The sequence below is a fragment of the Muntiacus reevesi genome, chromosome 2 (genome assembly GCF_963930625.1).
Source record: "Muntiacus reevesi chromosome 2, mMunRee1.1, whole genome shotgun sequence".
Classification (NCBI taxonomy): domain Eukaryota; kingdom Metazoa; phylum Chordata; class Mammalia; order Artiodactyla; family Cervidae; genus Muntiacus; species Muntiacus reevesi.
In genome coordinates, this window is record NC_089250.1 from 137,486,165 (window position 1) to 137,509,579 (window position 23,415).

Genomic DNA, 23,415 nt, shown 5'->3' on the forward strand with positions numbered 1-23,415 from the left:
CTTCGGCCGAGGGCGTCCTCTACCTAGAGTGCCGCCTCCCTCACAGCCTGGTATTTCCAGCCGGCGTCGCCGGCACTTCCTCGTTCCCGCGCGCCCCAGGCTTAGCTTGCAACGCCCAGCTCCGGCGCTGCACAGGCGGGAGGGGGCCAGAGGGGAGATGTCGCAACTCTCTCCCTCCCTCTTTCCCCGCCTTGGCATTCAGTCACCTCCCAGATGAGCCCGCTCGCAGAAGGCTGCGGGCCGCGGGGTGCCCGGCATGTCCCCTGAGTGCGCGCAGGCGGCGGGCACTGCGCCAGTGCGCAGCCTGGAGCGGGCCAACCGCACCCGTTTCCCGTTCTTCTCCGATGTCAAGGGCGACCACCGGCTAGTGCTGAACGCCGTGGAGACCGTGGTGCTGGCACTCATCTTTGTGGTGTCGCTGCTGGGCAACGTGTGCGCCTTGGTGCTTGTAGCGCGCCGACGGCGCCGCGGCACCACCGTCAGCCTGGTGCTCAATCTTTTCTGCGCGGACCTGCTCTTCACCAGCTCCATCCCGCTCGTGCTGGTCGTGCGCTGGACGGAGGCCTGGCTTCTGGGCCCGGTCGCCTGCCACCTGCTCTTTTACATGATGACCCTGAGCGGCAGCGTCACCATCTTCACGCTGGCGGCAGTCAGCTTGGAGCGCGTGGTGTGCATCCTGCGCGTGCAGCGTGGCGCGCGGGGCCCGGGGTGGCGGGCGCGGGCCGCGCTGCTCGCTTTGATCTGGGGCTACTCCGCGATCGCGGCGCTGCCCCTCTGCATCTTCTTCCGCGTCCTCCCGCAGCGGTTACCCGGCGCTGACCAGGTGAGCGCCGCGGTGTGCGTGCCGGGCAGGTGTCCGGGAAGGGCTGGCAGGCGGGATGACACGGAGACGGTGATGTGGGATGATCATTAACAAAAACAACAAAACAATAACAGGCCATTTGTTGCATTTAATAGTTGTGTCACCGTGCTCGGTACTGTTGAGTTTTATCTGTTAAATTTCACTATGACCCTACGGTGTAGATTACATTAAACGCCCTCCAAAACGTTGTGAGTGGAGTCCCCAAAATGCTTGTAAAGTGCACCATTGCAAGGTTAATGGAGTAACGGGGGCTTGACGGTTAGACAGGCGGAACTTGGGAGACCTGGAATGACTGATCACGTTATAGTCAATTCTGCTTTCTCTCAGTACTTATTATCACACGTAATTACAGATGAGGAAGCCAAGGTACGCAGAGAGTGAATTGCTCATAGTATCTCACCCTTAGTGCGAGGAGGAGCTGAGATGGTGCTCAGCAGATTCCGTGCGAGGTGAATGAGGGTCTTGCTTTGAGAATCGCGGGCATGTGTGTGTGGATGGGCCAGAGAGAAAGGGCCTTGGAGACCCAGAGACCCCAGACCTAGTGCTGCCTCTACAGGGGTTGTCACTTCCGCTCTGAAGCTTCAATTTTTCTAACTGCAAGACGGAAGGATTAAACTAGACCGTGGGATCTTACCCTGGGAGCTTTGGATGAAGAGTGACTTCAGAGTATCCTGGGCGCCCGAAATATTCCGAAGATTCTCCAGGCTGAGCTCCTGAGCTTTCCTCTGGGCGGTGCACCCAGAGATGCCATTAGGATCTTTGTGGGATCGAACAAAGCGTTTGCTTTGTTCACGACATTGGCTCGAGCCTGCTCCAGTCCCACGGTCCGGAATTGCGGGCCCAGGTCTGTTCTCCTTGCTGTCCTGCGGCGTGACTGCAGGCAGGGCTTGCGCGCGCGGAGATTCAGCCGGGACACCAGACCTGGACAGAGGCCCGCGATTCTGGCTGTTATCCCGGTGTTAGGTTCTGTGCGCCTCTCGGGGAGGGCCAGGGACAGAGGTCTGTGAGCCCCACGGGAAGGCGCCTGGGGAGGGGGGGTGGAGGGGGAGTACTATTTCAGGTACACTCCTACTTAACCGGCAAATGACACTAAAAAACGAGGCACTTGTCACCTCCCAGCCATCAACGCAGACTAAAGCTGCTTGCTGACGTGGACACAGGGGTTATTTGAGTCAGAAGGCCTTCACACAGAAGCAGGACCATCCGTGCCTTGCCACTCTGTATTTTACCCCAGGTATGGCACCTGTGGAGGCTGGACCCTCCACAACCCTTCTGGAATGGCGGGGGTTTTACCATAAGATGCCTCTGTGACCTTCCTTCAGTCCATTTTGGGGCTGGGCGCACAGACCCCTCTTATTATTTTAATGCAGAAACACCACTTTGGTCTTAAGAGCCTGGAGAGGGAGAGAGTGGGCCAGAAGATTAGGGATAGGTGAACTGGCTGCGGGAACCATGTTCCCCAAGGTGGAACTTGTGGAACTTGTGATGAAAACCTGGGACAGTCCTTTCCAGCCCTCCGTCCTCTGTTGTTTTCCCTACCTACTCCACACCCCAGCACACACATGCCCACACCTCCCAACAAACAAAAAGCTCCTAGTTCCTCAAGGGCTATGACCTGAACATGTAGGAAACGTCTTTTTTTATAGGTGGGTCGACTGAGGCTCTGCAGTTAAAGAAATAAGTTGAGAAGAATGAGAATTGGGGTGGGGGGAGGGAGGGGGGCAATTAAAAAAAAGAGACAGAGAAGGATCTAGTCTAGACTGAACTGAGACTCAAATTTAAAATTAGCAAAGACTTGTTTTCTCAATCCTCTACTCCCAACTTCCTGGCTCTGCCTGCCCCCCCCCCCCCACTTGGACACTAAATATGGAGGTTTTGGATGGGGGACATTTTCCTACCCAAACCACCAACTTAGAAAACTAACTAAACCCGGGCGCAGACTGGCTCCCTCCCCTCCAGGAGAAGAGGCCAGGGAGACAGTGTCTCTCAGAGTTTTCTGCTTATCTGAGCTCCATCCCTGGTCAAACCCACCCCCCAGGAACCTTTGTCCATTTGGGCAGTGGGTGCCCAGCAGTCAAGGTGATTAGACTCTCGCAAACTTAGATGAAATGGTAGACATTCTAGAAAATGATAGATAATTTGGTATTAGAAATGCAGATTTTGGAGTCAGATGATCTGAGTTTGAATCCCATCCCTGCCATTCAGGAGCTGCGAGACAGAGGAAAGTGGTCTCATCTCTCTTATACCTCACTTTCCTCATTTGCAAAATGGGCACAGTAGCAATATTACCCTTATTAACATCGTGGGGACTATGTTTAGTAAATGAACTAATGCCTGGCACACACACAGTTAAGCGCTCAAGAGTTGCCAGCTATTATTAGTTTCCTTATCTTTGGTTATAAATATTTTAAACATTTTTAAACAGTATAATTCTTCTGATTGCTATAAAATAAAAGACTGACATTTAAAAAACAAAAAACACTGCCATTTTAGGAGAGTGGACACATCCTGGCAACTTAGCCATCTCAGCCAGGTCATCCCAGCCTATTCCAATAGGATTCTGTATGTGCTATGGTCCCAGTGGGGTATGACCTTCATTGGCAGGTAGGGAGGACTGTCCACCCTGGTCAGAGTGTGCTGCCCGTTTATTCTGCAAACATTTACTGAGCACCCCTCCCTCCTGCCCACACCATGAGTCACATGACCAAGACACTGTCCTTCTCTCCAAGGAGGTGCATGTAGGTCACCCAGCTTCTGGTCTCAGACCCTGGCACAGTTCAGTAACCTCACAGTAACCCCACAAGTTGGTGTTCTCATGTTTATTTTCTGAGGGAGAAGATGCCTAAAGTCACAGGATGAACAAAGGATGGAACTGGAAGTTAGCCGGGGTCTGTCTGTCCCTCCAGGACCCTCTCCCATGAGTTCACACTTCCGGAGGAGTGCTTGGTCGCACTGCTCTCTGCCCTATCCTGATTTCATTTCAGGCCAATAATGCCATCGTGTCTCTACTGCGTGTGGACTGACTGGGGAGACAAGTTTTCTTACGTTTGCTAATATTAAAGGATACTTTTAAGATACAGGAAAGTAAGTCCACTTCTTGCATGGGTATGTTCTTTCTTAGCTGGGAAACTGAGAGGAGTGGAGATATATAACTAGGATGCCTTGTTTCTTAAAACAACCTTGAGGTCTTCCATCTTGTTTGAAGAGGTGGGGCAGGGAGAATTATTTCCAAAGGGGTCCCCGAGGGTGTTCCAGGAAGAGTCATTAGAGAAGCTAACAGGAAACAGCTGCAATCAGGTGGCCTTTGCAGATGAGTCAGCCGGTGGGGGGAGGGGTCAGCGCTTGAGACGTGCTTGTAGATAGATGTCCCCCACTCTCAGGGGAGTCTTCTGGAAAGCCATGAGTGATGCGAGGGACTGGAGGGACTGGAGGGGTGTTACAGGCAGAAGAAATAGCCCATATGTTTGCATGAGATGGAGCTGGAAAGGCTGGTGGAAGTCAACTAGAGAAGGGCCAGGTACACACCCTTTAAGGCATTGAGACTTACAAGGTGAGAGATGACTGTGTCTTGGGGGCCAGTGAGAAAGAGTTTGTGTTGAGTTGGTAGCTGTTAAGGCAGAACCTAAGAGTTCCCTCTGAGTGGAGAGAGAAGAAGGTGGAAGGGCAGCTCTCAGGTATCTGACAGCTTGGAAAATGGAGGCTCTGTGCCTGGAGTCTATGAGGCAGGAGGTGGAATCGTTGGGGTGTGACACTGGATGCTAGGTGTGCCTGTGAAGCATCCTATAGAGATGCTCTTGGGGTGGGGAGGCCAGTCTGGGGTTCAGCAGAAGACTGGGCTGGAAAGAGTAGATGGCAGCAGCATCTGCAAAAAGCCACCGTGGAAGTGGATGAGACTGCCAGGGGGAAATGGAGATTGGGATGGCAATACAGGTCACCCCCAAGCACACTTCACACCATTGTACCTGGCCTCCCATCTACATCCTTTCTGGTTGGGACATGGAGCTCCAGCCTCCTCGTTCTCTTGGCCAATGCCCCATCCTCACAGGCCCAGTTGACACTACCCTTCCCGGATGCCGCTTTCTCGGTCACGCCACAATCCCATCACCTGTAGCTCTCTGGGTACTTCTAGTTCACTGCTCTGTACTGAAGTTTCCTGGTGCTTTTCTCCCTCCCTGCCTGCACCACAGCCTCCTGGCCCATTCCCACTGTGGCCTCGCAGTGGCTCAGACACGGTGGCTTGAGTCAGCGAGTGGTTGGACAAATAGATTCCAGGATACCGTCACCAGCTGAGCCAGCTCTGCTCGTGTAGCTCAGTAGGAAAAGTAGACCTAGCGCTTTTTTTTTCAAATTTCCTACTTAAAATCAGAACACATTTTAAATGTGCAGAAAAATTACAGAGAATATTCTAATACTCACGCCCCAACCTTCCAGATTTGACTGACTGCCAAACTCCTTCTACAAGTCACAGCCTATGAGAATACCTAGAAGCAAAATGACTTATGTCGAACGGCCTTTCCCACAGAAACAAACTTATAACACCATGTTAGGTCTTGGATTGTGGGCCAGGTGCCTGTTTTTTTTTTTTTTTGAAATGATGATAAATACTTCATTTAACCAATGATACCATATAAAGCTTTCTAGAGAACATGTAATTAGTCATTTAGTTCATGCAAGCCACCCTCACTGTCTCTTAGGTCATGGATGAGGGTGCTGGCAGAGTTCTTATCTTACTTCCTTACACACTCCTATCTGGAGTGAGAGCCACAAATCAAAAAGTCAAAGAGCATCTTCATCAGTGTCATGGAATTTGAGAGTCTTCCTGGCTTCATTGTGTTTGTTGAAAAAAATAGCTGTTTAGGTTTCTCAACTATCATGGTAATTTTTGTTTCGTATTTGCTCATCATTTCCCTTAAAAATAAACTTTTACTGCCATTCTTTTCCTCTTATAAGAGTCACATAAACACATTATAGAAAATTTAGAAAATTCACGTAAGTCAAAAGAGTAAATATAACTTGAGTCCCACCTAGAAATAGACACTGTTAATTTTCTGGAGTGTATCTTTCCAGTCTTTTTTTTTTTTTCCCCTACATGCTTTTTTTAATGAGCACAAGAAAATGACAGAAGCATCATTGTGCTACAAATGCCCACTGAGTCACTCAGTGATGGGAAGCCTTTGTGTGTCTTTTCTGAGCATTTCTTAAGATCTTTCACCTTCTTAGAAGGTGAGCATCATTATTAGCAAAATATTAAAATTTACCTGGTACTCATTTGTGCAAGAAAATCTGAAGGAAAATTTCTCAATATTTAGAATCATGGGGCTTTACATACTTGACATATACCAGACCTGTATCAAGTGTCTGTGTACTTGGCTTTTTTTGGTCTTTTTTATTTTTAATTGGGTTTCCAGTCTTTTCTTTGCTTCTTTGTGTGGGCGTGTGGGTAGATACCTGTACATTCACACCTATACGTTTTCCTCAACAACATGAGGCTGATACAAGCATATTATTTAAAGATCTATATTTTCCCCCTAATTTAGCGGGAACACCTTGTTCTATCATTACACATTTTTCTACAAAATCTTTTTAAGCCTGGAGAAAGTAGGGCAGACATTCTGGAGAGGGTTTTTGGAAAGAGTTTGGGGTCTCTTGGGGGTTTTAAGAAATGGTTCTGGGGTCATCTGTTTCTCTGTACGTTTTCTCATCACAAGCATAAGAGTTAAAGATTAAGTCCCACTCGGGGTTGTAATCTGTTTCTCCTGATTGCCGCTTCAACATATCTGCTGATATGTGTTGCCCACTGATGTACCCGGAATGAGGGTCCCTGGTGGGTGGAGGTCTGAGTACAAGCAAAGGCTGTGTGGATTTCCCCAAAGAACCATGGTCACTGCACTGCCAATATTCAGAAGATCCGTGAGAGATACAGATTTCTTTCCAACTACCAAAATGTAGACAGCTCTAATAAACTTTCTTCCATCAGGTGTGCACAGTGGGGTAAGGATAGAATAACAAGTTTCTAGAATATCCAGTGCATTTGCGAGCCATCTGAATCAAATAGGAAAAGGGGGCAATATTCTCACCCCAAATGCACTCCCATCTCAAGGTATGAATTGCTAGTCACTCAGTCATGTCCGACTCTTTGCGACCCCATGGACTGTAGCCCTCCAGGTTCCTCTGTCCATGGGATTTCCCAGGCAAGAATATTGGAGTAAGTTGCCATTTCCTTCTCCAGGGGATCTTCCCGACCCAGGTGTCAAACCCCGGTCTCCTGCATGGCAGGCAGATTCTTTACCATCTGAGCCACCAGGGAAGCCCACCTTAAGGCATAAATATAACTAAATCATTCTTCCCTGCCTGACTTGCCTTAGAGTTTTCTTGGTAGATCCTTATAACCACCCAGCTCTTTGGAGACGATTAAAAAGGACTATATCTTTAGTGTTTTAGACTAATATTTTAGGAGAATGTTTCTAAGCCTTAGTTCCCTCCTCTGTATATTTGGGGAAAATAACTATGCACTTCAAAAAAGGCTGTATTGAACATTTAATAAGATAATGTGTGTAAACTGTTTCCTGGCCGAGAGTAAATGCTCAGTGAATTTCAGATGTTACTATTTTTTGTAAATACCAAACAGGAAAAGGGGTGATTATTTTATTGTATTTTGAGTTCAACCACGCAATTTTGATTCACACTAGAAAATGATATAAATTCTGTGCCTTTGTTTAGTCTCCGTTGTTGTTCCTTAGTCACTAAATCATGTCTAACTCTTTGTGATCCCTTAGACTGTAGCCCTCCAGACTCCTCTGTCCATGGGATTTCCCAAGCAAGAACACCGGAGTGGGCTGCCATTTCCTTCTTCAGGGGATCTTCCTGACTCGAGGACCAGTGTCTCCTGCATTGCAGGCAGCTTCTTTACCACTGAGCCACCAGGGAAACCCTTTTCTTAGAATAGCATTCAATTAATATTGGTCAAATGATGCTGTGGTTGATGATACTGCTTTTGGACAGTGGTTAAGATGCCCTGTCCACCAAAAATCAATAATGTGGTCTTTTTACAGAGAATGTGTTCTTCAAAGTCTGTTCTATGTGTTTGAAAGTGTGTAGGGCTCTTGTTTTCTAAATAGTTTTGTCTTATAGTCAAGCAGATGCTGGAGATTTGTGTTTGGGAGGATAGATAGATAGAAGTCTTTTCCTTAACCTATTTATTCGTTGGAAGAAATTTTTGTAGCAGCTCTTAGTTACTATCCAGTGAGTTCCCAATAGGTTTTGGGGTTTGTAATTAGTGTCAAACATTTGAATTCAACACAACATAGTGATAGCAATAGCAGTGAGGTCACAAACCTACACACTCTTCCGTCCCATCTCAGTGGTTTTACGTCTTTAACTGATGGCTGCAGCTGCACCTTCGCTCTAAGCCTGTTGGGTGCTTCCCTGCAGGAGAGGAGCACGAGGACAGAGTTCCCGAGTCTGGGTTCCAGCATTGTTCTGGAGTAAACCATGGCTGCCTTGATGCAGCTTGACACAGTTCAGACATTCGAACACCCCCCAAACCAACACTTAATGCCCTAATGGAGACCGTGTTGCCTTCAGCAGTGTGACTATACTGAAACCTCGCTCCTGGTTTTATATGTTTGCGTGTAGCACATCTCTTCCAATCTATGTAAACTTTCAGGGGTCAGATTTTTCTCCTGTAAAATGAAGGATTTGGAAGAGAAGCCTCAATGGCTCTTTGCAGCTCAGTCCAAAGAAGTAGAAAGAGCACTGAATCTGGGATCATGCCTTTGGACATGATGCGTGTGATGGAGCCATGATCCAAAATCATGCCTAGGTCTCCCCAGCCTTTGGACCCCGAGGCCCATGTGCCTCCACCGGAGAATGGGAATAATAATCATGGTGATTCTGAGGGTATGAGGCAAATGACTTGTAAGTGGGGTTGCCTGGGCAGTGGAAGGGATTCTAGGGTTTCTTGTCATACCAGTTTTGTGTCATCAAAACACAACAGTGTAGCAGTGCCAGATAACCTCAGCTGGGCTTGAGCTAAAGGCCAAATAAGAATCCCGCGTTAAGTGACCTTCTCTTCTTTTTTGTATGTAGGAAATTCCGATTTGCACACTGGTTTGGCCCAGTATTGGCGGAGAAATCACCTGGGATGTGTCATTTGCTATTTTCAACTTCTTGGTACCAGGACTGCTTATTGTGATCAGTTACTCCAAAATTTTACAGGTACGTTTGCTTCAAGCCCAGTGGCTGAACTTCATTCGGGTTCAGATGGAATCTTAGCATTTCCAGGTCAGAAGTTACCTTAGAATTCACACCAGCCCAATCCTGGCTCACTCCCCAGATCCATCCCTTTAAGGGACAAAAGTTTGGTATTTTTAAAAAGTTTTATCTTTGTGATTGTTATAATTATTGTTTTTGTTGATCACTAAGGTAATATAACTCATTATAAAAAATTAAAGACATAGAAGTATGTAACATAGATACTAAAAATCTTGTCTATCCCCTTTGTTGGCAGTTTAAAAATATTTTTTTCAGGTTATATTTTATACATTTATATATATACATACTTATATGCAATTTGAATATGTATATGTACATGTATGTACATATAAACACACACACACATATATATGTGTATATATATATATATACTGAACCATATAAAATGGTCAACTATTAAGTATCAACTATTTCCATGGTTCAACCATTTTATTTTCTGATTTGAGATAATACTTTCTACTTTGTAACTTCCTTTTTTTGATTAGGACAATATCGTGACATCTTTCTGTATCAGTTCCTGTATCTCTGCCTCATTATTTGCAATGACTTCATGGTCCTCCATCATACAGATGTGACATAATTTATTTTATGAGCTTTTGGGTTGGGTTGTGTCCATTGTTTCCCCATCACAAACAGCAATGTGGCAATAAAGAATGTACACTTTTTAAAACTTTTATTGAAGTACAATATAAATACAGAAAGCATACACACACAGCTCACAAGCCGACCACACTCCCAGAAGCAGCTCCCAGAAGCTGAACATCACCAGAAACCCCTCCTGTCTCCGTCCATTGCTACCCCCTCACTCCCAGGGCTTGTGCCTTTCATAAGTGCACTGAAACAGGAAATGATCTCCTCCTTCAAGTGTGACTGTGTACAGGAACGTAAAAAAGACCTGCCAGCCTGCTTCTTTCTTACCCCTTGAGGCAGCATATTTGCATATGAGATGCTGGCCCAGGCAAAGGCGGGATCTGCCTGTGTTCACGCTCGCTTTAGAAGGTTTAATACAAAACCTTTGAGTCCTCTCCAATGTTTACAGTTGCTGAATCTTGGTTTTATAGCATATAGTGGGTCATATGGTAAATGAGCATATTGAAGTGGGGCCCTTAGGTCCTGCTTGCTGTCTGGCCACTTTTATGGCCTTTTCTTTGTAGCTAAAGATCTGTGACCTGTTTAGAAGTTTAGAACCCCAAACCAAGCCATCCTCCATCTGAATCTTGTAGTCCTTGGATTCTGTGTGAGATGACCACCATGTTCATCCCAAGGCTCTTTCCCACCAGGTGACTTGTGACCCATTTAAGTGACGCCCCACCTGCGGCTTGTTCAAGGGTGTGAGGCAGATTCAAGCCTGGCATTGAGGTCTTAATGCTTACAGTGGGAGTCTGGCATGTATAAATGCTCTGTAAGCTTTAGTTACTATCATTATGTTAAAAGAAAAAAGTGAGGGAAAAAAGAGAAATGTAGGTTGAAGTTTTTTTTAAAGATTTATTTATTTACTTATTTTTGGCTGCTCTGGGTCTTTGTTGCTGTGCTCCAACTTTCTCTAGTTATGGTGAGTGGGGGCTACTGTTCGTTGTGGTGTGTGGGCATCTCACGGAGGCAGCTTCTCTTGTTACAAAGCATGGGCTCTAGGCTTGTGGGCTCCATAGTTGTGGAGCTTGGGCATAGTTGCTCTATGGCACGTTGAATCTTCTGGGTCCAGGGATCAAACTTGTGTCCCCTGCATTGGCAGGTGGACTCTTAACCACTAGACCACCAGGGAAGTCGTGTAGAATGAATTTATTAAAAAAAATGTTTTTTAACAAGTGATGTTTACATGTGTCAGGAACTCATCTACTCCTAACTGGAATTACTGATGAGGAAATGTAAGCACAGAGAAGTTAAGCAATTTATGAAAGCTCACACAGCTCATAAGCAGCCATGTCATGGCATAAACCTAGGCAGTCTGGTTCCAGAGTTCCAACACTTTAATTCTTCAGACATTTGTCAAGGATCTGCTGTGTGAAGTGTTGGTGGGAGGGGTAGAGATTGGTGAAGAGCAGGTCACAATCTAGAAGGAGCTTTAACACAAGAAAAGGAAGGGGGAGACACAAGAAAAGGTGTGTACCCCTTTTCACTGCTATTCAATGCAGTGAAACCAATATGAGGCTTTGTGTGAAAACACTTTGCAAATTGTTAAAAGAGAAAAAAGAGGGGAAAAAAAGGAGAAAAGCAAAGGGCTGTAAAAGACAAAAGGATGTAAAAGGAGACCTGAAAATGTTGTTTTAGTAACCAGTCCTGAATGTGTCCCTTATTTGCTGTGTGACCTCAGCAAGTTACTTACCTTCTCCAAACCTCAGTTCCCTCGTCTGCAAAATAATGATCAAAAGCCCCATAGTTTAAGATTTTTGTGAGATACATAGGAGTTACTCATGGTGCAACTGTGGTGGTGTCACACCTGCCTGTAGCAGGGGATGAAGGAATTAATGCTGCTGTTAATTGTTAGGCAGGGCTGCTCCTCTCATCCTCTCACAGCATGCTGGGAGGAGGTACTGCTGAGATTTTTGAGAGAATGAACAGCAGGGCCCAGATTTGGGGCAAGGCAGGAACTAGGATCTGGCGCTGGAGCAGGGCTGGTTGGTTGGCTAGGGGAGGGCTGGGCAGACGCTGGCAGGGGCATCCACGTCTCCTGCTTGGGCGGTCCCACCCCTGAGCCCCGAAGAGGGTGAGAGGGCTCCGATCTGCCTCTTTTCACTTGTGCCTCACACTTCTCAGCCGCCTTCTGCAGAAGGATGACTTCTTCTCTGGAAAGGTTTCCCACCCCCTCCATTTTCTCCTCATGCCAGCGCTCACCTGGAAACATCCTTGAGCCCTGAGGAGTTGGGGGAGGGGTCCTCTTATCCATCCACATGTAACTGCAATTCCAGACACTGTGTGTAGAAAGCCATGGCCAGCCTTCCGTTCTTCCCATCACAGATCCCAGGACGGCTCCTGGATGAATCAGATTGCCCGGTGTGACTCACAGTTATGAAACAGTGTCCCGAGCAATGAGTCAAAGATGTGATTTAGATCCCATAGCTTCCCTCACATACGCTGGAAAAGCTAAAACTCTCTGCTCAAGGCCCTTTGTGATCTGGCCCTTGCCTGCCCCTCTCACCTGTCTTCTCCCCCCATCTCCCTTGTGTCCTTGGGGCTGTTCCTCACATATGCCAACACACTCTGCCTCAGGGCCTTTGCACCTGCCGTTTCCTCTCCTGGATCTCTATCCCCAGGCTTCTGTATGGGCCACTCTCCTACTTCATTTAGGTTTCTGCTCAAGAGATTCTTCTCCAGAAAGTCCCCGTCATTCTCTAATCCCTCACCCTGTTTCTTTTCAAAGCACTTCCAACCATGTCATATTCCATATGTGCATTTTTACTTGCTTGTCATCTGTCTTGCCCACTAGAATGCAAACTCTCCAAAGGCAGAGACTTCATTTTGTTTACTGCCATAGTCCTGTGCTTAAAACAGAGCCTGGATTATTCATTGTAGGGGATCAATAAACTCTTACTGAATGAGTAAGAAACAAACTTAGATCACCCTGAAAGGGCCAACAGCACCTTCTTCTTTGGGACAGTGGGAAAACCACAGGACAAAGAGTCATAAGATACCGATTATAGTCCAAGTTTTATTACTTCGTGACCTTAGAAAAGTCACTCGATGAATGTGGGCCTCAGTTTCCTCTGGAGCCAAATGGGTCCCAGTGCATTGTTTAACACAATAAAATGAGAGTGCAGATATTATGTTTTGAAGAGACTGCTAGACTTTAATATGAAAGAGGTAAAATGTGGTTTTGAAAATCACAAATGCAAATATAAGACTTTCAGAAAATTACCTTCCACTCCACTGGTAAAACTGACTATTGCCCCTTTCCCAGGAGGACTGTGACATTTGTCCTCATTTTGCACCTGTGAGTAACTTGGAAGCAGGTGAGCTTCCAGGTGGAGAACCTAGACAGAGCCTCCTAGCTTGCATCTCTCTCCCTCTGAAGATATTCATAACTGAGAGAGACTGAATCAGCCTTTTTTGCCGAGCTTTTTCTGTCAAGAGTGTAACTCTGTAAAATCATTTGAACATCAATATTAATCAGTTATATTTAAGAGATATAATTAGCATGTCATTTGGAGCGACAGGACAGGTAACTTTCCCAGCAGCCCCACCTCACACCTGTCACTGCTTCTAACTCTTAACTAACTAACTCAAGCACCATCTCGAGGCCTAAGAGGTGTTGCTTGGTTTTTTTTTTTAATTAATTAATTTGGTTGTGCTGGTCTTCATTGCTGTGTGGGCCTTTGTCGAGTTTCAGATAGTGGGGGCTATTCTCCAGTTGCAGTGCACAGGCTTCTCATTATGGTGGCTTCTCTTATTGTGAGTTCTAGGATGTGTGGGCTTCAGTAGTTGTGGTTCCTAGGTTCTAGAGCAGAGGCTCAATAGTTGCAGCACATGGGCTTGGTTGCTCTGCAGCATGTGGCATCTTCCTGGATCAGGATTGCATCTCCTGCATTGGCAAGCGGATTCTTCCCCAGTGAGCCACCAGGGAAGCTCAAGGTGTCTTTCAAATCACCCTGACTTCTATTCCTCACAAGCAGTGAGAAGTGTTCTAAAATGTTCTCTAGAACTCCATGCAATGTTAAATATTAGAAAGGGTTCCATGATCTTAGAAAATGCTAGATTAATCAAGGTTAAGCGGGCTACTTTGCTGCAGGCCTTTTCAGAGCCTTTATTATGCTAACAAACTGAGAATCTCCAACTCCAAAAGAGAGTAGGCAGCACTGCTAAATCTGACTGCAGACCGCCTTTTACCCACAGAGCTCCCTCTGGTCTGGTGCTCCCCAGACTCTCTTTTGAGAACAGCTGCTTTCAAGTCCTGCCTTGGGTTGCTGACTTGCCCTGGCTGAGCGTTGAGAGCAAGCTTCATCCAGGTTCTTCCTTTCGGGGGCTGCTCCCACTGCTCGGGGCAATGGCCTTTTCCACCCTCTGCCTCCCTAGATTCCTCTTTCCTCCTGATTCAGGCGTGCTCTACACCTCCAGTGGCTTTTTCCAATCCACAGTTTCCCATGGTAATAGTCTCCAGGCCACTCCCCAGTGCCTTTGATCAAGCTGACCTTGCTCACGGGTGGGGCTTGGTTTATACCGTCACCCAGTAACCATCACCATGGCAAGATGAGATGCTTCCAGGATTTGTGGGACAGCTTGTAGGTTTGTTGGTCCCCCTCCCTTCCCTCCTACACTCGTTTCACCGAACACTAGAGTGGAAGTGCAGAATGAGCCGGGCTCCCTTGCTTCTTGCTGTGCATCCAGCACCTATAAGAGGGCTGGCCAGAGTAGGGGCTTAACAAAATATATATTGAAGAGAGAGTGAGTGTCTGGCCTGAAGTTGAAAAACCTTTACCTAGCTCAGGACTTAGAAGAGAAAGGAAATCCCTTGCAGCTACAGGTGAAGGTGTTAGGTAGTGAGCACATGGCCCTTCCTTTCCCCATGCCTGGCCCTCATTCCCTAGCTTGGGGGCCTGCTGGCCTGTGATGAAAGAAGAGGTGGGCCCTCTGGAAAGATGGAGTCTGTTGTCTAATGATCAGGAGGGTGTGGTTTGACCAAGCAACCCCCAGGGGAGACCCAAGGGACTGGAGCTGGGTCACTGGGAGTGACCGCCCCCACACTCACCTGTCTGCAGCCATGGTCTGGTGGGGAGAAGCTTCGCTCACTCATGGCCTTCAGATGCTCAGTGAATGCGAAGGCAGCAAGTCTCAGACAATTTAAAAGTGACTCTTCAAAGGACTGGGGGAAAACCCCAAGCCTCTTGTCCTAGATGCGTAGTTCTCATATTTTAGAGATGGAGAAGCACCTGGGGAGTTAATGAACAATGCGCATTCCTGAGGCCACTCAGACCCACCGAATCAGTGTCTGAAGGCGGGCCCACGTATGTGCATTATATTAAGCGCCAGTGACCCTGATGGGGGCGGCTGTGGGCCAGGTTCCTGGGAGCTCTGTCCTCTGTTCTGGAAGCTGCAGGATGTCCTGGGCAGTGAAGAGCATCCCCCCTGAGGTGTGCTTCTCCACCTTGACTGTGAGGCCCTGAGCAAGTCACTTCACCTCTCAGAGTCTTGTCTCTCTCCCCAAAATAACAGAACATACCTGATAGACTTGTTTTAAGGATTAAAGTTAATCCTCAGAAGTTAATCGAGCATTTAATTTGATCTAAAAGTACATCAGGCATTTAGTGCATGCCAGAGACACTTTAAACCCTGAATGAAAGTTGGTTAGTCATGTCATCTAAAGTAGGGAAGGGAGCGGGGGAGGAGCCACATTTGTTTATAATGGGCCCATTTTCCTTCTCGCTCCCTCAAAGCTGTGGGAACTGTGGATGGAAGGAAATGGGAGCATCAATCGGTGCTAAAAAAAGAGCCAACCACATATTCACTTGGCTCATGACTCAGTCTGTTTCGCTGTCTGCTCATAGTCATTGTCAGGCCCTTGCCAGAACCCTGGACCACAGAAGCCACAGGGCTGCCCAACCCCCAGGGAGCTGCAGCCTGTGGGACTCAGAGGTAAGAACGATGCGTCAACATCTACCTGAGAGTATGTGGCAAGTGCCACGTGAGCACCTGAAACAAAGCGCTGCAGGGTGCCAACGGGAGGTGAACCAGGATGTCCCCAGCATTAGAGCTTGGAGTTACAGGCTGGACAAAAGGAGTGCTACTGTTGGAGATATCAGAGGGTGGGAAGGAATTAGTTTAGGCATGGACAGACTGCCAAGGTTTGAAGTCCAGCTCTGCAGCTGCTTAGCTGGGTGCTGTTGGGCAATCTCCCTAACCTCTTTGAGCCTCAGTTTCCTCCTCTGTAAAATGGGGATCATCAAAGTACATAAGTCACAGAATCATTGGGAGAATTTAAAGAGATAAGCCAAGTGATATGCACAGAGGCTTGGCGCATAAGAAGTGCTCAATAAAGATGAACTTTCATTTACATCATTCACTCAAAAAACTTTTAGGGAATTCCCTGGTGGTCCAGTGGTTCCTCTGTGCTTTCACTGCCAAGGGCCTGGGTTCAATCCCTGGTCAGGGAACTAAGATCCCACAAGCCACGTGATTTGGCAAAAAAAAAAAAGAAATCTAAAAGCCACTGTACCAAGGATTCCATCCTACTTGGCAGAGCAATGTGGACAGCACCAGCAATGAGGCTGCTGCTGGAATCATCTGTGTGTTCCCACCAGGCTGCACTTGGGCTATTCAGAAGTGGTACCATTTTGCCTGCAGCCCTTCCACCTGCCCTTGGGCAGCTGTTACCCTCCCAGGTCTACCATCCAGGATCTCAGATTACCCAGCTTTCACCTGAATACATATTCTAATTTTGATTCTATGCAGCACCTTCCAGCTTGGATGTGCCAACGTGACTTCTAGCATGTGGGTCTGAGATGGTGGGTCACATCTCCTGAGCAGCAGCCCCACTAAGCACAAGAGCCAGGAGGAAGGCAGCCCCCTTGGAGCCATTTATGATATCACTAATGATATCGCTAATCTTCAGGTCACCTGAGCTGGATTTTCCCAGATGGTGGCTTTAGCCATTTAGCATCAGAGGAGTGAACTTCAACAAGCTACTCAAATTTCTTGAGATTCAGTTTCCTCATCTCTGCAGTGAAGATAATAATAATAGTAGTACAAATCCAAAGAGAAGTTGTGAAGATGAAATGTGATAATTTATAAAATAAATGCATAGTACCTACCTGGCACACAGGGGGCCTTCCATAAAGCTTGGTGATCACAATTCCTGTTATTCATGGTGGGAAGGAAGGGGTTCTATCCATTCAGTGTCTGTTGCCCAGACCAAAACTACTGCACAGAAGCAATTGCATGTAACCATAAGACAATTAAAATGGCTATCCTTTAGCTGAGGAGGGCGCCACAATCCACTCCACTGTTCTTGCCTAGAGAATCCCATGGACAGAGGAGACTGGTGGGCTATAGTCCACAGCATTTCACAGAGTCAGACACGACTGAAGCGACTTAGCATGGCACAGCATGTCCTTTAGCTAGTTAGAAGCATTCTAAAGAGACTACTTAAAGCCATTCAGATCTTAGAGTTAATCTGGCCCCAAATTTGAATGAATCTAATTACTTTCTAATTGTTTTACTTCTTGAGAGTCACGAATCTTAGGGCAATGGTCCTAGGAAGGCCAGGGCAGAGCTAACGATAAGACTTTTGGCTATTAAAATGTCCAGACATGTAAGCACTCTTTGTGCGGCCAGAAGACTGCTCCTGCAGGAAAAGCAGAAGGACACAGGGCCAGACTAAGCAAAGGAAAGTTAGCAAGCACCACAAATGTGGTAAGACATTCAGGGCTGGATCTCTTCCCTGGGACAGAGGTCGTAGGCTCGAACAGAGCATGTCAGGCTAGTAGGTCCAGGGCTCCACTGGGCTGTGTACCAGCCTACCCCTCACTCCCACCCCCAGCCTCTGTTCTCACCCCCCACCTCTTGGCACCCCTAAAGCTGAGCAAGTGATAGGGGAGGGCAGGCCTCCTGCTTTCCGGCTGTACTTAGAGGACAACTAGAAGTAGGTGGAGGGGCAGGACACTGTGAATATGCCCAGGGCAGCCTGAGCCTGAGCACTGGGCTCTTTAGAACCTCTGGGGAGGTCAGGCCAGCCCAACACCCTGTGCCTGGAAGACACAGTTAAACAGCGGTCCTACCTCCTCTCTCAGGGACTCGGCTTCTGTAGGGTTTTTGCTCCCTGACATGAATAGTTCCACAGCTCCTGTTTTCAAAGTACTTTGGCTAAATCCTCTCTCCGGGGGCCTGTTGCCCCACCTGTAGAAAGAAGGGTTGGGTAGGCCTTGGCTACTCAGAGTGTGGTCCTTACAAAGTCAGAATCTACATTTAAACATAGTAGTGCTGAAGGCCTCACAGGCAGAGTGAAGTCTGAGCAGTGCTACTCCAACTTTGCACAGGCCCATCCAGCTCCAATACTCTGGTTCTGAGATGTTATGAAACATTTATCTGTTCCAAAAATACTACTTTTACATGGGACAGTGGGGTGAAAAGACATGCAGGGCTTTATTTTAATCTGGTCAGCTTGCCTTAGTTGATGGACCATTTCCACATGCAAGGCTGCCCACTGTCAACCAGTAACCAGCCTCTCTGACCGACACTGAAGCAAAACCCTCTAACTGAATAGAAAAGACTGAACAGAAAACCCAGACAGCAGTGCCTGCAAGGGCTCATGACAGAAGACTCCAGAACGCCCTTCTGAACCCATATCACCAGAGTAGCCTTCTTGCCTGCAGTCCCTCTGCTCTAAAGCTGACCCTGCCCGTTGGTACAAAATATTAGAGATCCTTGCAGTTCCACTCTTGGGAATTTATTCTACTGATACGTGCATCTAGGTGTGCAAAGATATGTACAAAGATATTAATCCTACCTGTTGTCATCTCTCATCTGGGGGTACAAACAGGAAATGGTTTCAGTTTTTCAACACACGTCACTAGCAGTGATCTGACCAGTTCCTCTTTCTTACTGGGAGCAGGAATCTTTAAGGACACCTCAATCTGATTTCAGAACTTTCTAGTCACTTTTTTGGATATGCCTGCTTGTTTCAAACAATGTATCTGAGGGCCAGTTTAAAGCTTCCCCATCTCTAGAGCACAGAACGGGAATTGGGGGCTGGGTGTGTGGAAGGGGAAAGGGAGGGCTGTTCTGTCAGTGACTCCCATCTCTCTCACAGTCAAGGAACCTGCCTGCTTGCTGGTGTGAGGGGATTGTCTCTCTCTGCTAGCAGTTTCCTCTGGTCTCCGTATAGCTGCTGGTGGTGCCAACAGACCTTCATGATTGGGAAATGGTTCCCAAACAGCTTGTACCTTTGAGTACATACTGATTTTATATAATCAATTACTTAACACTTTCAAAAAAAGAAATAACGGGAGAGATGTTTATCTTTATCTGTTTGGGCTGACATAACAAAATACCACAGACTGGGTGGCTTATAAACAATACCCCCCAAACCCCCCACCAAACATATTTCTCCATTTCTGGAGGCTGGAAGTCCAAGATCAGGATACAACATGGTGGGATCCTGACGCAAGCACTCTTCTGGGTTACAGACTGAGTTCTCTCTGTCTTCACAGGGTTGAAGGGCCAAAGGAGCACTCTGGGGCCTCTCATAAGGGCACTAATCCCCTTGATGAGGGCTTCTTCCCTTAACCTAATTGGGGCAGCTCCTAATAACAGCTCCTCAAAACATATCCTGGGGGTTAGGTTTTAACACATGGACTCGGTGGGGACACATTCAGACCACAGTAGTGTGCTTTTGTTTCACACATCTCTCTTCCAGACCCTCCCATTCTGGCTTTCCTAGGTGAGGCTAGTGGTGAAGAACCTGCTTGCCAGTGCAGGAGATGTAAAAGACATAGGTTTCATCCCTGGATTGGAAAATCCCCTGGAGAAGGGCATGGCAACCCACTCCAGTATTCTTGCCTGGAGAATATCCAGGGACAGAGGAGCCTGGTGGGCTATAGTCCATGGGGTCGCAAAGAGCTGGACATGACTGAAGCGACTTAGCACAGCACGCACAGTACATCAACACTATTTAAAACATGGATTTAGTTTGGCCTTATTCTCAAGAGGCCAGCTGCCCCATTTCTCCAGTGCATCCTTAGTGTGGGAGGAGAGTCAGGCCTCTGAGGAGGGAGCCCTCTGTGCACAAAGCTCCAAAGCCAAACAGTCCCAGTGCAGTGAGGATGGCAGATTCCAGCTCCTGGGGCTTCTCTGGTCCTCCTAGTGACACCCTCTGATGTCCTGCCATAAACCGTGGCTCTGGCTCTGTTTTGTGTTCCTGCAGATCACGAAGGCATCCAGGAAGAGGCTAACGATGAGCCTGGCCTACTCGGAGAGCCACCAGCTGCGCGTGTCCCAGCAGGACGTCCGGCTCTTCCGCACCCTCTTCCTGCTCATGATATCCTTCTTCATCATGTGGAGCCCTATCATCATCACCATCCTCCTCATCCTGATCCAGAACTTCAAGCAGAACCTGGTCATCTGGCCGTCCCTCTTCTTCTGGGTGATGGCCTTCACCTTTGCCAATGCGGCCGTCAACCCCATTCTCTACAACATGTCCCTGTTTAGGAACGAGTGGAGGAGGTTTTTCCACTGCTGCTTCTTGTCGGAAAAGGGAGCCATGTTGACAGACACGTCTGTCAGGAGAAATGATCTGTCTGTTATTTCCAGCTAGTTCATTTTTCTCTACAGGCATCTATGTGTTCCCCCTCTGGCCAGCCATGGTGTGTTTTCAAAGGGAGATCATTTCCATGACCCTCGGCACCAGGGTGCCTGCTCTCAGAAAATGTAACCTATGCAGATGCCCATTTTCAGCACTGGTAAATTAAGAGGTGATCATTCAGTATAACAGTTTTATCCTGTATAGAAGGATTTGCTGTGGGTTCCTTTTCAATGTGAACTTCTTTGGTGTGGAATATAATTAATTGTACTAATTTTTCTTTGTGACTATTCAGCAATCTCATCTCCTTTATGTAAAGCCGCGCTGTGCAGGTTTCTGAAGCTAGCCTTGGATTCATGACTCAGTCTTCTCCTCCAAAGAGTCACAGCCACCCTCGCTCCTCACCCTGGACTTGCAAGGCCGCAGGATCATTCATCAGTGTGAAGAGTGCTTGAGGAATTTCCAAGGAACAAGAATTTAATTTCCGAGGACTTAAAGGTGACTTTGTTCGTCACTGATAGTAGGAGAAGCTTTGTCATGAAGTCACAGAGGAGGTTGGATGACCCCAAACATTCGAAAGTCAGAGCAGGAGTGACTCCCTTCCTTGATCCACCTGTCAGATGCCTCTTAAGCACGTGCTGAGGCTTAAGCCTGACCAATGACGTGGTCAGTGTTCTTGGTGGTGGGAATACAGCAGTGAACCAGACATCCATGGACCGTGTCCTCATGGAGCTCACTTACCTTCCAGACGGGGCAGAGAAACACCAAACATGTCAATAGATCATATAGTGTTTCAGAGTGAATTAACATTGTGAAGAAAATGTGACAGTGATGACAATTTAGATGGAGTGTTGAAAGGCCTGGGAAGACCTTTCTGAGGGATGATATTTGAGCCAAAAGGGCAAACCACAAGAAGGAACCAGTCATGTGAGTCCGGGGAATGAGGCTTTGCAGGTGGAGCAGATCCTGGTGCTGGTGCAAAGAGGCTTGTGTGCTTGTGGGACAGAAAGACCGGCATGAACAAAGCCAACTATTGGCTGAGCCTCCTCTAGGCCAGGCCCTGTCCTTGAAACCAGAACAGAGGGATGCTCTGCTGGAGGCCATCAATGGAGATGAGAGGGGTTACAGAGCTGGCTTATACCGGGCTAGGGAGGTTACCATCAGAATTTGTTCTGTGTTCAGTGGGCAGCCACTGGAGATTTGCATTTGGATGCGGATATGACCTGCTATTTGTTTTTAAATATTACTCTGGTTTCCCTGTTCAGGAAATGCTTTGTGGAGCAAGAATGAAAATGGACACCAGTTAGGCAGCTGCCAAAGTAAAGAAGGAAGATGGGGAAGTTGGAGGCGAATGACATCGGTGTTGTTGTTTAGTCATGTTCAACTCTGCACGACCCCATGGACTACAGCACACTAGGCTACCGTGTCCCTCACCATCTTCCAGACATCAGTGGGGGATTGTGAGAAATGATCTTGGGCATACTTTGGGAAGGCAGAGCAAACATGATTTATTGATTGACAAGAATGTGAGGGAAAGAAAGGATTCAACAGAGACTCCTGACAGCCATAGGATGGAGGGCAGGCAGCAAAAATAGAGAAGGCTAGGAGGATGAGAGGTAGAAGAACCAAGAGTTTCATTTGGGGCATCTGCATGTGAAACCCCAGTGAGAACCAAATGGAGAGCCGGTAGGCGGATGCAGGGCTGTGGGGTACAGACCTGAAGAGCAGTGTTGGGAGTCATCAGACAGTGTCTGCAGATCTATGGTTTTATGAAATAGAGAAGAAACCAGAGCCAGAGAGAACCCAGGGACACGCCAGCACCTGGAAGCTGGGAGAATGACTGGAACAGTAGCTCAGGGCCTGGTGCATAGTATGAGTGCAACCGATCTTTGCACCGAGGAAGTAGCTGTCTTTGTTGGTGGAATTTCTTGAGCAGCTCACTTTCAAAGTAAGATTTATCACAGGCTTGAGGACAAGAGGACAGGGATCCTTTGTTCATCTTTAGTTAATAAAATTTGGTCAATTAAAGTTGCCTTTTGAAGCGATGTGTGACTGTCTTACAGGTCTCTGGGGTGACAGCCCCTTTCTGGTGAATGACAGGCAGAGCTCTCTTGCTGCCTCCTCCCCCTTTGGTGGAAGAACAAAGAACAGTGATTCAGGGCCCTGGGAGCCTCATGGCCCCTTGATATGGCAGCACCCAGGCAGAGGTCTCTGCACACACGGGAGGTTCCCCGCCTCTGGACACACCTCATCAACATCAGCCTGGCATCCGCCAGTGTTTGCACAGCTCCTAAGTGCTCTAACTGAACCCTCACTGCAACCCAGCAGGTGGACACTGCTTCCCCATATTTCACAAGAGGAGAGTGAGGCTCAGAGAAATCATACAATCAGCCCCCAGTCATACAGCTAATTATAGCTGAGCTGGATTTTGATGCAAAACCAAGACTCTGGTACCAAAGCCTTGATGCCTTTTCAAGATGCTAAAAGGCTCCTAGGAGCTCCTGGGAAATTGAGGCATACGACTTTGCATGCAGTTATATTATAGATTAGTGTTTACAAGTGCTGCTAATGGTATAAGACACTGGTGTCCTTTGCCAGGCCTGGCTACTTCCACCCCCATCACCCGGACACTCCAGGTAGGGGGTGCCATGATCTTCCAACACACCTGGTTTCAGAGTCCCATCTCTTAATTCCCCCAGGGAAGCAGGTGCTGGACAATAAGGCCTGGGGACCTTTCCTAGAGCTCCCCCAGACCCAGGCCTCTCAGGTTGAACCACCATCCAACCACTTCACGGGCCTTGGGCTGACTGAGGCTCGGGCTGCTGGCCTGGCCCACGTTCACCTCTTTAGGCCTCAGTCATCAAGGCTGTCCTGGGTTAATGGGGAAATCCCTTTTTCAGGAAGTTGAGTGAAAACATAGTCATTAATAATGGAGATTAGGTGCTAGAACAGGCCAAAGGTCAGAGCTGGAAGAGAAGAACCCCTCCTGGTACATAAAAGCGCACCTACCCCCCCACCAGCAGGACTTTTCACTCTTACACAGACGTGGACACAA

At 47.5% G+C, this 23,415-nt stretch overlaps 1 protein-coding gene across 1 annotated transcript; it reads left to right on the top strand.

The window, feature by feature from the left end:
- The first annotated feature begins 217 nt into the window (after nucleotides 1-217).
- Nucleotides 218-22,276, top strand: FFAR4 (free fatty acid receptor 4). Its single transcript, XM_065922934.1, has 3 exons — nucleotides 218-823; nucleotides 8,951-9,079; nucleotides 19,986-22,276. The coding sequence occupies exons 1-3, from the start codon at nucleotides 257-259 to the stop codon at nucleotides 20,373-20,375; spliced, it is 1,086 nt and encodes a 361-aa protein (XP_065779006.1). The 5' UTR covers nucleotides 218-256; the 3' UTR covers nucleotides 20,376-22,276.
- The last annotated feature ends 1,139 nt before the right edge of the window (nucleotides 22,277-23,415 follow it).

Bases quoted from the DNA above. Each gene is read 5' to 3' on its own strand.
- FFAR4 (XM_065922934.1), top strand. From the start codon at position 257: ATGTCCCCTGAGTGCGCGCAGGCGGCGGGCACTGCGCCAGTGCGCAGC. The intron at 824-8,950 runs GTGAGCGCCGCG...TTTTGTATGTAG, and splicing joins GGTTACCCGGCGCTGACCAG to GAAATTCCGATTTGCACACT. The intron at 9,080-19,985 runs GTACGTTTGCTT...GTGTTCCTGCAG, and splicing joins GTTACTCCAAAATTTTACAG to ATCACGAAGGCATCCAGGAA.